Source organism: Xenopus laevis, chromosome 1L (genome assembly GCF_017654675.1).
Source record: "Xenopus laevis strain J_2021 chromosome 1L, Xenopus_laevis_v10.1, whole genome shotgun sequence".
Lineage (NCBI taxonomy): Eukaryota > Metazoa > Chordata > Amphibia > Anura > Pipidae > Xenopus > Xenopus laevis.
This window is the reverse complement of record NC_054371.1, coordinates 171,388,466-171,404,240: the sequence shown is the minus strand read 5'-3', so window position 1 is coordinate 171,404,240 and position 15,775 is coordinate 171,388,466. Positions and strand designations below refer to the sequence as shown.

At 38.2% G+C, this 15,775-nt stretch overlaps 1 protein-coding gene across 2 annotated transcripts; it reads left to right on the top strand.

Annotated features, from left to right (window-relative positions):
* Positions 1–7,326: 7,326 nt before the first annotated feature.
* Positions 7,327–13,897, top strand: ran.L (RAN, member RAS oncogene family L homeolog). 2 transcript variants are annotated; one of them, NM_001135075.2, is made up of 7 exons: positions 7,327–7,386; positions 10,135–10,185; positions 10,267–10,351; positions 11,412–11,537; positions 11,897–12,084; positions 12,841–13,011; positions 13,190–13,897. In NM_001135075.2, exons 2-7 carry the CDS (start codon positions 10,150–10,152, stop codon positions 13,232–13,234), a joined length of 651 nt encoding a protein of 216 aa, NP_001128547.1. In that variant the 5' UTR covers positions 7,327–7,386; positions 10,135–10,149; the 3' UTR covers positions 13,235–13,897. The 2 variants fall into 2 exon arrangements, with proteins under 2 accessions (NP_001128547.1, XP_018117934.1); XM_018262445.2 differs by having other exon boundaries at positions 7,375–7,542; positions 13,190–13,592.
* Positions 13,898–15,775: the final 1,878 nt, after the last annotated feature.

Here is a 15,775-nt window from a genome sequence, read left to right as displayed (position 1 = left end):
CACACCAGAAACACCATAGTTATTTTGCAAGGCCCACTGGAGCTCAATAGGCTATAATAAGACATATCCTCAGCTTTAAAAAATATCAGACCACAAGGTTCTGTGAAAAACAACTACATACATGTTACAACACAGATCTCTTTTCAGCAAACCTTACAACTTGCTGGCTATTTAAAAGCCTTCCTTCTCTTTGAATTACTTCAACCATATCCAAAGCTATTTAACAGATTAATCGCTTCAGAAACAAGCCCTGCTTCTATGTAGACACACACAGATTGTTTAGCTAAGCCTTAACATACATAAATTCCATGTTATCTAGTAGCTGGCCATACATGTACCAATTTAAATTTTTCTGTGAGATTTTTGGTACATGCATGTTGGGGCGATGAAGCTGACCGATGTCTTTGTACCATTGATGTTGGTCAGTTCATTGATCATACCTTCTTGAATATTTTATGCAATTTGTTATGCAATTTAGGCAATTTGCATAACTTCCCTAAAAACTTCTGCAACTTGCCTAAAACTTATATAACTTATCTACTGCAGCTTAAGGCCCCTATAGTTCCTGGGTCCCCAGTAGTTGCAGGGTCTGTTTCCTCTTAAAAACCCACATTCATCAAGTTCAACTTTTTGTACTAGCAAACCCTACCTAACTACTAGCGGATTGTTTGTGTAGTATATACAATGAGTGTGGCCAGCCAAAGTTTTTGGTACTTGTATTTATGTTGCAGGGGCCCAGATAAATATCTTGTACAGGGACCCATTGTTTCTGAGGGTGGCCCTGTCGACCAGTACATGGAGCATTATTAGATGAGGAAGTGAAGTCGAACAGCTGCTCCTCTTCACTCTGCTGCTCCAAACATTTGGGCTGTTTGGACAAAGTAATGGAACAACAGAAAGGTGGTCATATTGTATGGTATCCACCTGGTTATCCACTACATGGCAGTGTGTTGGGAGTTTCCTTAAATGAGAAGGATCTAGGGGTTTTTGTAGATAACAAGTTGTCTAATGCTGGGCAGGGTCATTCTGTGGCTACTAAAGCAAATATTGCATAAAAAAAGGCATGAAAACATAATTACGCCTCTGTATAGGTCCTTAGTAAGGTCTCATCTGAAGTATGCAGTGCAGTTTTGGACTCCAGTCCTTAAGAGGGATATAAATGAGCTGGAGAGAGTGCAGAGACGTGCAACTAAATTGGTTAGAGGGATGGAAGACTTAAATTATGAGGGGAGACTGTCAAGGTTGGGGTTGTTTTCTCTGGAAAAAAGGTGCTTGCGAGGGGACATGATTACACTTTACAAGTACATTAGAGGACATTATAGACAAATAGCAGGGGACCTTTTTACCCATAAAGTGGATCACCGTACCAGAGGCCACGCCTTTAGACTAGAAGAAAATAACTTTTATTTGAAGCAACGTAGGGGGTTCTTCACAGTCCGGACAGTGAGGTTGTTGAATGCCTTTAAGAATGGCTTGGATGATTTTTTGGGCAGACATAATATTAAAATCTATTGTGATACTAAGCTCTATAGTTAGTATAAGTATGGTTATATAGAATTTAATTAAAAGTTGAGAGGGGTGTGTTTATGGATGCTGGGTTTTCATTTGGAGGGGTTGAACTTGATGGACTTTGTCTTTTTTCAACTGAATTTAACTATGTAACTATGTAACTATGATTGGTGGGATATCCAAAGAATAGAAAAGAACCCCCACTGGAACAGACTAAACTCAGGCAGTCACAAAATATTATTAACACACTTATTTGTAGTAGGTTAAAAAATTAAAATTAAACACCACTGGTCAGTGCATGAGGCTGAATATGCCACTTATTATTGTTGTAAAGTGCTGTGCAATAAATTATAAAGTGCAGTGCAAAGGATTATAAGTGAGGAGCATGGGAGGCCAAATTTATTGTTTCCCACAACAAATTCGGCGATTAATAAAGTGATACCAAAATTAATAACCAGTTTCTAAATTACTAGTAATACTAAGGAATAAATTGATAGTTATAATTGATTGACTAAAATGGAAATATATAATACAATAGATTATAAAGTGCTACAGTGGGGGTTCTTTTCTATTCTTTGGATATTGTGAAATTTTTGAATACTGACTGCAGTCAGACCTCCACCAGAATTAGAAGGATAAAAACCAAGGGGTGTTTTGTGTTTGTAATTATGATTGGTGGGATACCATATAGAATATACGCCAGTGTTTGTCCATCTGTAGGGCTTTCTGTACCTATTCTTAGCAAACAGTTTCTGTTTGTATTTTAATGTACTGAAACAGAATAGTACTGCAAATACAGAATAAACGAGTAAGTAGCAGCAATTGTAGACCCCTTTATAAACTCTCTTGCTAATGCCTGCTGACTGACATAAAAAGGCAGACAGTTTTACTTAAGGAAACCACTAATATTCAACTTCACAATCAGACCTGCAATTCCATAAGCAGCCTTGACAAGCTTTTTCACTTGCTTACTGTATGTAACAATGATGTTATATACAGAGATCAAAGTAGATCTTAGTTGAGATGGGGTCTTTAAAAATCTGTTTAGGTTGCATATTGCTCATAGGCCTCTAGCTGGATAGCTCCTCCCTATATGATCTATGTCATGTTTTAAAAGTTTTCATTACCCTAGCATTTACTTCATATCTACAGTTGCAGATGTCTATTTTTTTTTTAGTATCAGCTCAGTAAGTCAGATCACCTACTTTTTAAACTGCTACACCTTGATGCATTAGTTGGTCTAATTTCTCTTAACTTTTACTTAAGTTGTTCACCTTCCAACACTTTTTTTCAGTTCAGTTGGTTTCAGATAGTTCACCAGAAATAAAGACTTTTTGCAATTACTCTCTATTTTCTATGTGTGACCGTTCTAATATTGAAGTGTAAATCTATTTTTTCCACCTTTCTAAAGCAGCTCTGGGGGGGGGGGGTCTCTGACTCTCTAAACAGTTCTAAATTGATACATTGGTTGATACATTTTGTAGTAAAGTTTTGGAAACACTCACAAACGCAGCTTAACTGCAATTAGGCTTTTATTCCATTACCACACAACATGTTTCGGGCACCCGGCCCTTTCTCAAGTGTGAACATTTAGTAGTATAAAGAACATTTTATAACACCACGGTTGTTAACCCGCCCACCAATTACCAAATGTGTGCCTTATTAACCCTTCAGTCCTTGTTCTTGGTTGAAATGGTTATAAATTTGTGTCCATTGTGTAGATTGTCCTAATCCATATTCGCTGTGTTTTCTTTTTTACTTTTTCAACCTTAACCAGACATCCCAGCCCAATTTTTTACAAGCTGTAAAAGGTGTAAATAGTAAAACGTGTAAAACATCTATAAAAATCAATAAAATTCATACATTAAAAACAATCATATGGTACTGCTTCACTATTGAGCCTACCACAATTCACTTAGAGAATTACATGTATATTTTTTTCCTTTATAATAACTTTTTCTTATCTTACCATTCGCTGGTCTCTAGTAAATTGCTATTCTATACTGCACATCTTTTCAGTATCTGTGGAGAAAATTACAAAGTTTGTTATCCCAAGAATGGTGTGATACTCCAATAGTCATTCATTCCTATTGGAGCCATTGTATTCATCTTTTTAATCCAGTAGGCTTCCTTTTGGGTCAAGATTTTTTTGATGTCTCCACCCCTATTGGGCATTTTTATTTGCTCCAAATTCATCCATTTTAGTTGGCTAACATTATGTCCCTTGGAATAAAAATGTCTAGACACACATGTATCAGTTGCAGTTCCCATTTTAAAATTTCTGATATTGCCCCTGTGTTCTTTTATCCTTTCCTTAACTGCTCGAGAGGTTTGGCCTATATAAGCTAGTCCACAAGGACATTTAAGCATATATACAACGTGTTTTGAATCGCAAGTAGTATAATCTTTCAGGTTAATTTTTGTACCTTTAGTTGGATGATTCACTGTGTTACCTTTTATAATTGAGGCGCAACAGATGCAGTTTAAGCAAGGGAATGTGCCTTTCTTTGGTTTTCCTAGGAACCGGCTCTTTTTTATTTCCTGACTATCTGATGGGCATAAGGTGTCCCTTAATGTACGACCTCGGGTATAACAAAGGACTGAAGGGTTAATAAGGCACACATTTGGTAATTGGTGGGCGGGTTAACAACCGTGGTGTTATAAAATGTTCTTTATACTACTAAATGTTCACACTTGAGAAAGGGCCGGGTGCCCGAAACATGTTGTGTGGTAATGGAATAAAAGCCTAATTGCAGTTAAGCTGCGTTTGTGAGTGTTTCCAAAACTTTACTACAGATTGAATCTATAAAGGGATGCCGGAGGCGGAGCACCCAAGGAATCACCACAAGAAATTTTTGAAATAACGCAAATCAGTGTAAAAAGTTGTTTGGAACATTGGTTGATACATTTCTTATCTTTGTCCCTGCTGAGCAGAATCCCTGAGTTTCATTAGAGGCAGCTGTTAGAATTGCTACAATAGTTACTAATACTCCAGAGAGGTTCCTGAGAAATGTATCAACTAAATGTTGCAAAAGTGTAACCGTTCAGAATCTGCACCTGAATTACTGAGCTACCAGACTGAAACACCACAGACAGGAACATTCAATTTAGATTTTGGAAGAATGGTAAAAGATTAAAAATGGAAAGCAAATGAGACAAGTATTTTTTTCTGGGGAACAATCTGAAAACAACTCAACTGAAAAAGTGTTTGGAAGGTGAACAACCCCTTTAAATATCCAATAAGGAACGCATTTTAGGACAGGGGAAATCGCTGTCCTGCATGTGCTGTTCTAAGCAAGAGGAATGCAACATGGCAAGCTTTTTTACTCACCCATCCTCTGAGGCTGATGTCACACCTCGCTTCTCCCTCCTCAGTCATCAGCTCTTACTCCTCACTCCTCAGGGTGCGCATATTCAGCCCTGTGCCCTGATTATTGGTTATGGATACTTGTTATTGCCATTTGTTTTAGCCAATAGGTGTTTTAGGTTTTTTAATTGCAGCAGTCAAATTTGAGCTACAGCTGACAGCTGCTGAAGGAGAATCTAGGACCCAGGACGGATGGCTGAGGAGGGAGGAATGAGGACCCAGGACGCATGGCTGAGGAGGGAGGAGTGAGGACCCAGGTCAGATTTCTGAGGAGTGAGGAGCGAGGACCCAGGTTGTATGGCTGAGAAGGGAGGAGCGAGGTGTGACATCTGCTTTGAGGAGGGGTGAGTGGAAAAGCAGGCAATGTTGCATTCCTCTAACATAGGAGATCGCATACAGGAGATGGATTTCCCCTGACGATGTCCTAATATGCGTTCCGTAATCCAATCCCTCAAACGTTAGTATGTTCTACAAACAAAATAAGAGAATTTGGGACATTTGCCACTCTATGTTGGGGTCAAAGAAAAAAATGTCAAACTGCCTGAAATCGATCTGCCGCTATTACCCATTTAAAGTTCATGAAATTTCAAGCTGACATTAAAATCCTTATATTTTATTTTAAAACTGGGGTTATCTTTTTTTTTTTTAATAATAACTAAGTTTCAGTGAGCTGTGACAAATTACATCACCAAGCCTCATTTGTAACCAAAAAGTGTTCATGCTTATGTGCATTATACTATATTAATGTTTATTTCCTCTCTTCCAGACCCAATTGCAAAAAAAAATCTCTTCAGATTTGCTCATATTGTGATCTCTGCTGGGCGCCAAGGGGGTGTGGGACTGGCTGGGGGCTACTACTCAGTAAAGTTTGGAGCAATTTGCACTTAAGTTATTGTTGTAACTTTGTTTTTATTGCTGATCACACATCTGCTACACATCATACCTTCTCCATGTAATGCCAGCTTGGGTGATTATCCCTACTGTATGTGTTTTGGGTCATTGGCCAGGGCCATCCACATGCACCATGCACGAATAAAAATACTTTAATATATACTTGATGGTAAATGCCGTGAGTGCTTTCATTGGACTACTATTGATGAATTTGGTTAGCACCTGGCAAACAACTTATTGAATGGTGAGTGACGATTTATTCTACATATATATATATATATATATATATATATATATATATATATATATATATATATATATATATATATATATATATATATATATATTATATATATATATATATATATATGTAGAATAAATCGTCACTCACCATTCAATAAGTTGTTTGCCAGGTGCTAACCAAATTCATATATATCAAGGATGATAAAGGCCCCAAGAGGGGCCGAAACGTTGGAAGAATATAAGTGATGATTTAATAAAATCATTTGTATAATATTACTGGAGTGCTGGTCCAATTTGAACTATATGTGTATATCTATCTATCTATCTATCTATCTATCTATCTATCTATCTATATACACTCGATTTTAGGAGCCCTGATTTTATGTTTTATTATTTGTGTTCCCACCAATTTGTAATGCTTTTCAATGGGTGCATTTCCCTGATTTTAAGTAATGTTTTCCTGGATTTTTTAACAAATTTTGTCCCTATGTACCCAAAAACTGCTTTTTTCCTCTATGAATTTTATGATTTGTGAATTAAATAAAATACTAACCAGATGTATATTTTACCATGGTTCTGTCTGTAAATGGTCAATTTCAATTAGTCTGCCCCTTATACAGTCCTGCACCAATCACTTATTGCTTTAGGTTGTGTATGTGTCTCGCATATTCCCTCCATATAGGGTTGCCACCTGGCTGGTATTTTGCCGGCCTGGCCAATAAAAATGATGGTTCATTCCAATGTTATTAATAGGGAAAAAAGATAAATATATAGGAAGGTATTTTTTTCCAGAAAAGGCTGCAACCCTACCTCCATAGTGTAACATTAACACCACAATGCTTAATTATTAACAGTAAATATTGTATCTCAAAGTAAAGTGGACTCCTGTACTTTTATCCTTTGAGAACATGAAGTACAAGTTACTTTAACACATTTCCCTGATTTTAACATTTTCCAGGATTTAACATTTTTGTTTTCCTGGTCCCCTGGAAACGTAAAATGGGGGGGGGGGGCTTGTAGTGTATGTCATAGCACTTAAAGCATCAGAGATGTGTTCTAAGCTTGTGCCATTCTCCCCTTTATAAATCTTAGTGCAGCCCACATCGCCCAGGTCAGGTGACACAAAGCACGCCGTTTCAGTTTGCCATGGTAAGACGCTGCTTTTTGTGATAGCGTGCCAGACCACGCATTTATGTAATTCCTTTCATTCAAACCTTCCCGCCCATCAACCTTTTCTCTGCACTCCCGCCCGCCGCATTGCTTGCCTGCAGTGACGTCAACCACCTCCCACGTGAACGCCCCTCCCAGAGTGCGCCCTGCTATTTGAATCCCGCTTCCGCCATTTTCTCTCGCTGCTTTACAGACGCTTCTGGAAGGTGAGATTCTGCCCGTGGGAGACAGAGGTTGGGCCCTACCGCATAATCCTCCCGACATCCCGGCCATCCCCGCTCGCAAAGCGTCACGAAGCTCTAGTAGCACTCGCTGAGTAATCGCGCGAGCAGACACGGTAGATTTGGGAGGGATTCTAATCGGTGAGTGGAAAAGCTGGGGTGGGAGCCTGATGAGAGGCGGGGGGAGATCGCTATTGGCGCGCTTTTTCTTCCATAGCGTTACGTTCCTTATGGGACATCTGTCGCTATTCCAGATGTAATATTCTAGGGCGCTGTGCTCGGAAAAGGCGACCTGCTTATTAGCAGTGGTGTATATTATCTTTGGCCTCCTTTTTCGGCCAGTGACTAGACACTATGAAGCGTCACAAACATGACTGGTGCCAGGCCGACTCCCATAAGGTGTCCTGTAGGCCGGCTTTATATCTGCCGCATAATCTGCCCATGGCCTCTGAACAATGAGGGGATATTCAAGCCTATGTGGGTGTCGGGGAAGCCGGGAGCAAGGCCGTGGCAGGAAGCGCACTCCCGCCATTCATCCCGGAACCGCATGTGTCACAGAATGGCGCCATTCTAGCGCTCAACTCAATGGCGCAGCGTGATGCTTTCACTAGTGCTGATGGGACTCCTGGGCTCACTTTCCGGCATGTTGGGGTGGGAGCTGCTCGCTACGTTGTGGATTGGTTGTAGAGTTTAGGCGAGTGGTTATGGGGCAGCCGATTCTTGGCAAAGATAATGGATTTTTTTTCCCCTCTCACTGCTGAGCGCACTGATTAATTGTCATGTACCATTCAACTTTGTGTCAGGCGTGAAATTGCCATTGTTCTGTCACGTAACCCAAATGGTATTGTCCGCTATGGTCAGTCCTTTTTACAGACTATGGATGGACTCGACCCAGGTACTGAGGGAAATTCAGCCTGCTTCCTACTCAGCCAATCAGCGCGGCCGTCCCTCACACGTGGGGCAATCACTTTTGACACGCAGGAAGTTTTTCTTAAAGGGGAACACTGCCCCTTTTTCACTATATAGCCACATAGAATTAAAAGCAACTTTTGAACATATGTTTAACACATTTTTTTATTTTATTTTAATCACTGTCTAAATATTCTGGTTCTCTTAATTAAACGGGCAGTTGCACATTAAATAAGGCTTTACATTTCAGTTAAATTAGAAAAAAAAACACATTTCAAAGCTGAGATATGTTCACAGAACAGGGATATTTGTTCAGCGCTCCATAGCTACAAACAAACCTCTCGGTATCTAAGCAACCTTTGAACAGCTCATTATCAGGGGCTTCTCAGCGGAGTGGTCATTTGTATTATCAGCTCCTCTGAGGTTCTGTCGCAGGTCTGTGGGACAGAAGTATTAAAGGGAAACTTGCTTCATAGTCTTATTTGCTGCCAGAAATACAAAACCCATAGGTATTTCTTTAGTAATAGGTAAAAAGTGTCTTTAGCGCAAACACTTTTCATTTAGCTCATGTCAATAAGGGATGTATACTGTTAATTTAAGGCTAACTGCATGGTTTGTCGCTGGCACCATTGCAATGATGTGATAAGCCTATTGCCCACATGGTCCAATTTTTATATTCTTGCAAAGAAAACTTTGCATGTGCCACTAGCCTAACAGGTTTGGAGGAAACAGACTTGTGCTACATTGTTTTGAGAGTCAATACTAGAGATAAACGAGAAAACATGCTGAATCAAAGTTTTATGCAAAAACTAATTTTTGAGATGCCATTTAAGCAAATTGCTAAACTTACATCCCGGGCCTACATGAAAACTGCTCCATTCTGGGGGTTGTAGTATTGGCAGCGCCATGTTCTATAAGTTCTCTGCTTTTTGGATCAAAGACCCGGAAGAGTTTAAGGCTAGACATACCAGCTGGGGGGGGGGGGGGGGCAGAAGAAATTAAAATTCCTAGTGCTTTACACTTTAAATGGCTGTTGCACACCACAGAATTCTAGATTGTTTGGCATGGCTAGCTCCGCCCATAATTTCTATAAGCGATCCAGCTCCCGCCTCTCCTGTCACTTATTTGCCAAATGGCAGTAGGGGTTCCCAGCTCTCCCTCAGTACTTCAGTGACTTGTTTTTCTGTGTAAGGCACAATGTTGTGAGCTTTTGGGTTACAGCAGCTTCAGGAAGTGCTGATTAACCATACCTATATTTTCACCTTACCTGGTTGTTTTTTTTTTTTTTTTCTGTTGAGGAAATGTGACTGCATCTGATCAGTTGGATGATAAGCATTTTTATCTTGTCTGATTACCATGGATTAATTGGGTACTTTTTACGTTGATGGAAAACATAAAGTGTAAATTGTCTTTATTAGAATGACTTTCGGCAACCATATAATGTAATGACTTCACAACTTTGTGCTAAAGATATGTACTTTGTTGGGCATTAAACCCGTCCCATAGGGATTTAATTTGTGTACAGCCCAGTATGTTGCCAACATTTACAACCTCCCATAATTTTATTTTTACCTTTGCATCTCTTTTAAACTATAAGTCATTCAAGACTTTCTAGTAAGTCCTGTAAGATGAAACCTACAGTATCAAGTAACTTCTCTTTACACAATGCTCCTTTAACGTTCATGAATAAGAGGTGTAAAAGTGAGGGAGGAACCAGTGATGTGGGCTGACATAATAAAGCTGAATGTTCTGGGAAATGAGTAGTCTTATTATACATCTTCTTGGAGCTGACTAAGAATTCTGTTCATTTTTTTCCTTTTCTAGGCTGACAAACTTGCCATGGCAGCCCAAGGAGAACCTCAAGTGCAGTTTAAGGTAAAACAAAAACACATATAAATGAAAATAAATTAGCAGGTATTTGTGCTGCCTGTTTTCTAATATTTTTATTATTTGTAGCTTGTTCTGGTTGGAGATGGTGGTACCGGTAAAACAACCTTTGTGAAACGTCACTTGACTGGTGAATTTGAAAAGAAATATGTAGGTATGTAACTTGGGACATTGTGCATTATATAAAACCTATGGTAATGATCATAATTGCATGTAGTAGATTTTGTGCAGCTTTCTAATTTAATGTATGCTGTATGGAGCTTTATACAAGTGGAATGCAGATCACCATACTCTTAAAGAAGACATGTTAAAAAAACAAGACTGTACCAGTGCAATTAACTCATTTATAGAAGGAATGTGCTTTAAAAAGTTTATGGTTACGTAATTGAAAATTTTTGCAAAATCCCTACTAGTCCCCCTCCTACTGTGCTTCTAGCAGGGACTGTTGGGATATGCCCATCCTTCATTTGAAACCGGAACCATAGCAGATCTATAGCGAGCTCCAATAAAGGGTCCTTTTTTAAAGAAATTATTTTTGGTCAAAAGTAAAACCACCACCATATAGTATACATTATTGCCTACAAATTTAGCAGGGAGGGGGTTAATTTATCCTATATGTCTCCTTTAATACGAATGGGAGATTAAGGGATACCTTCAATTTAAAGCTGTTTTTTTTTTTTTCTCTGTTTTTTGTTTTAAAATGAAAATGTAATTTTAAGCAACTTTCTAGTACATAAAACATTTTGAGTGTTTTAACATAATTTGTAAATGTAACTGCATTCAAACGGAGTCTCTATCCTTTTCTGTTCCCTTGGTCTGACAAAGCAGCAGGACACCGGTCTCTTCCAGTTCTTCAAATTTTACCAGATTGCTCACAACAAATCACTCTTAGCCCCCCTCCTCTGGTTAAAAAAACAATTTTGTTATGTTAGGTGCCCTTTAAGGCATGTTGGAAAGTTTCTTAGAATTGCATGCTTTCATTATGCAGAAAATCATTGGAGTACCCTTTAAATAAGTAGTTTACTATAGGCACATTCTTTACTGTGGCTGTTCACTTTTAATGTGCCATGTTTCTTGCATTATTTAAGGCAGTCTATAAAGTTATTTATAAAATGCTGGCTGTGGTTTTCAGTTGAAGCTACATGATTCCCACTTAATAGCTTTTTTTTTTCCCTTTCTCGTGTCTAATTTGTCTGTTTTCTTTCCTGCAATAGCCACACTTGGTGTTGAAGTTCATCCTCTGGTTTTCCATACTAACAGAGGCCCGATCAAATTTAATGTGTGGGATACAGCTGGTCAAGAAAAGTTTGGTGGTCTCAGAGATGGGTATTATATCCAGGGTATGTAACACATTTTCACATACTTTGCATTGTTGTATTGACTGGGATTGACAATGGAATGTTGACACAGGAGGTTTTCCAGATTAGTTGCAATAGCGAATCAGGAAGTATGACTGTGATTGTGCTGAGACCAGATGTTTTAGCTTTGGAATCAGATATGTTGAGTTTGCATGGAAACCGCTAACATTAAGTACATATGCCTAATTTTTATTATATAATTTTATATGAACAATTGCAGTGGTATTACTTGTTAGAACTATAGTCATTGCATTACAATTGTAATCCAAAGCTTGTTAAAATACTAGGTCTTGAATGCTTTGGCTGAAGTTTTTTTAATGTGTTGTTTCTCCGTCTTCCAGCCCAGTGTGCCATTATCATGTTTGATGTAACATCAAGAGTCACATACAAGAATGTACCGAACTGGCATAGAGATCTTGTACGAGTGTGTGAAAACATCCCAATAGTCTTGTGTGGTAACAAGGTGGACATAAAGGACAGAAAAGTTAAAGCCAAATCAATTGTCTTCCACAGGAAGAAGAATCTGCAGGTGAGTTGAATGATATCTTAACTTGCAGGAAGCATTTTTGACCCCCCCCAAGTGTGGCTATTTTTGTTGAATTTCACCTCGTTACAGGGGCACTTTTGTTTGCCTATAGCAGTAAGAGAGAGTAAGATACTTTTACAAAAACTGTCTTTTCTTATTCTTGGTTCTGTCTTAAAGGAACAGTTCATTGTAAAAATAAATACTAGGTTAATAGGCTGTGCAAACCAAACAAACCATGTTTCTAATCAAGATAAAATATTATCTATAAAGGATGGATGTCTGAACCTTAACTTAGTCAACTGCTTGAAGGGGGGGCATAATTATTCAGTGAAGTGCTGTGAAAATATGTTGCACTATACATATGAAAGCTTAAACCTTCCATCAACTATAAATGTATATTTGTCCAAGAGTGTGATAAACGGATTATATTAAAACCATATCTGTAACAAGAACATGCAACTGTCCTGATTAGCAAGTCCTATCTGCACTGCATAAACCCATACCATTTGTGTTAAAATGAATGTGAAATTAGACGGTACACGTTTCTCCTGCTTTTGGGTATTGTTCCAGCATCATAAATGTTTTGATTACATTTGTGGGGGAAAAATTTCCACTGTCTAATCTTGATTTCAGGGCCTAATTTAAATTGTGAAACCACAAATTTGAAGTAATGAATTTTATAGCTGGTGCTTTTCAATTTGTTTTTATTATATGGTAAACTTGATTTTAATTGCATATTTGTTTTCCATCTTCCCCTAGTACTATGATATTTCTGCAAAAAGTAACTACAATTTCGAGAAGCCCTTCCTTTGGCTTGCAAGAAAACTTATAGGTGACCCCAATCTTGAGTTTGTAGCCATGCCAGCCCTTGCCCCACCAGAGGTTGTAATGGATCCCGCATTGGCAGCACAGTATGAGCAGGATTTACAGGTAAGCAAATACTAGTAACTGGTTCATTGCTGTGCAACTCTTGAAACAATTCATTTATTTTTCTGAAACGTCTGAGGCTGAAGATACAAGTGAATCCGTTACATTTTACTTGATTTTGACATCTTTACAGTTTTTCTTGTGTTTAAATATGGCTGTTTTTCTTTTTCTCTTTCTCCAGAATGCTCAGGCCACTGCACTGCCAGATGAAGATGATGATCTGTGAGGGGAATGAAGCTGGAGCCCAGCGTCAGAAGTCTAGTTTTATAGGCAACTGTCCTGTGATGTGGTGCAGCGTGTTTGCCACTCTATTATATAGCTGAGCAGAACATGTGCTTAATCTTTTTGGGATGCAGAAGGAGATGAATGGGCTTCGGAGTGAATGTGGCAGTTCAGAAAACAATTCCTTCATATTTTGGACCTGCGTCTTTAGCTGTTTGGGACTGCAAATATTCTACCCTCAAGTTTCAAATCTTAAGTTAAGACTGCTACAGTCACATCACAAAATTCAGTGGTGAATCTTGTTACTGTCATTCCCATACCTTTTTCGTTTAGATCATAATAAAGTTGTTTCAAATACCTTAGCAAGTTTTCATATGTTACAGATGCCTTAACATGTGACGAGGTTTATATATTTTTTCTTTTTAAATGTCCGTGTATCCGTTTATAATTTTCCCTTGTGCTCTTCGCCAATTTTTTCTTTTTTTAATGCCACAATTACAATCCACTGTAGCAAACTCTGCCATTAGTCTTGCTTTAAAGACTAACCCCATCCTCCAAGTCATTGTGTGCACTTTCCCACCCTTATTATAACAATTTGCTGGGGTTCTTTATACCAGTGACCCTATTATAAAACCACAAATCGACATAATAAAGAAAAAACCTTGCATTTGGAGTGCTGTCATCTTTAAGCTGAATAAAGGGTGACTGCACTTTGACATATTAACCTTTTGCAGACCTGGCACTTAAGGCACCAAAATACTCTTCAGATTTGTTAAAGGAAAACTATACCCCCAAAATGAATACTTAAGCAACAGATAGTTTATATCAAATTGAATGACATATTAAAGAATCTTACCAAACTGGAATATATATTTACATAAATATTGCCCTTTTACATCTCTTGCCTTGAACCACCATTTCGTGACTCTATCTGTGCTGCCTCAGAGATCACCTGACCAGAAATACTACAACTCTAACTGTAACAGGAAGAAGTGAGGAAGCAAAAGGCAGAACTCTGTCTGTTAATTGGCTCATGTGACCTTACATGTGGTTTGTATGTGTGCACAGTGAATCTTACGATCTCAGGGGGCGGCCCTTATTTTTTAAAATGGCAATTTTCTATTTATGATTACCCAATGGCACATACTTCTTAAAAAGTATATTATTATGATAATGGTTCATTTACATGAAGCAGGATTTTACACATGAGCTGTTTTACTCAGTATCTTTTAATAGAGACCTACATTGTTTGGGGGGTATAGTTTTCCTTTAAGAGGCAGTAGAACTGTCAAATATATACGGTGTTCCAGTCCAATGTTTCTATTCTATAACTTTATAATTATCAACTGATTAAGTTCTTTGACCTGACCTGTCTTTCAACCTGTCATGTTTGACATGGGATACTGTATGGGGGAGCCTATTTATATATAAATATATGTTGTGTGTACTATTCTGTGGTGCTACTGAATACAATAAGAAGAATATTTAAGGCATGCCACAAAAACAAGCATTTGTGTATGAGTCAAAAAGCAATCTCCGCTTCGCTAGCACTCATGGTAAGTCAATATACAGTAGGACTCTCATTTTGTTTTTCAGAGGACCAGAAAAAATGTAGAATCCTGGGAAATGTATTATGCATTATATATGTGGGACCCCACCACAACAATGTAAAGAGGGAAACTTAAAATCAGGGGATGTAAAATTGGGGTTCCACTGTAATATTTAAAGGATCAGTAACATCAAAATGTTTTTTAAAAATTTGGATATAATGAAAAAAACAGACATTTTAGCAAAGTTTTTAAGAAATAATTTAATGAAACTGTTTGCACTCCTCTTCCGAAAAGGCAACTGGGCGCTGCTCCATCGTGCTCCATCGTGCTCCATCGTGCAACGCTAGATTCTCCTCCCTGGCTATCTTCTATAGCAGGGAGGAGAAATCGAGCACCCGCATGATGGATCATCTCCTTTTGAGGGCTGCAAGCGGCGTTTCGGTAAGTTCTTTATTAATAAAGACTGCGATTTTAAAGTTAAATGTTTTTGTGTTTTCGTTATATACAAAGTTTTTAAAAATTTTTTTTTGATGTTACCGGTCCTTTAATGTCAATAGTGAAAAAATTGGTCTAGAGGCGCTACATTTTGGGGCCTGTTATGCAGTGTGTGTGGTTAATTAAAAAAAAAAAATCCATATACAATTGCCAGCCCCATCTGATCACCCAGGCATTGTTGAAGTTTTATCATTGGCTGAGCTTTCATAGTAGCAACTACCTTTTAATATATAACATGCCTTATGGAAACAGTAGTATTTCAGCAGGGACATAAAGTTTATTGGATTAACAGAAAATATACAATATGCTTCATAACAAAATTAGGTGCATAAATTTGGGCACCCCAACAGAGATATTACATCAGTACTTAGTTGAGCCTCCTTTTGCAAATGTAACAGCCTCTAGACGCCTCCTATAGCCTTTGAGTGTCTGGATGGCGGTATTTTTGACCATTCGTCCATACAAAATCTCTTCAGTTCAATTTGATGGCTGCTGAGCAT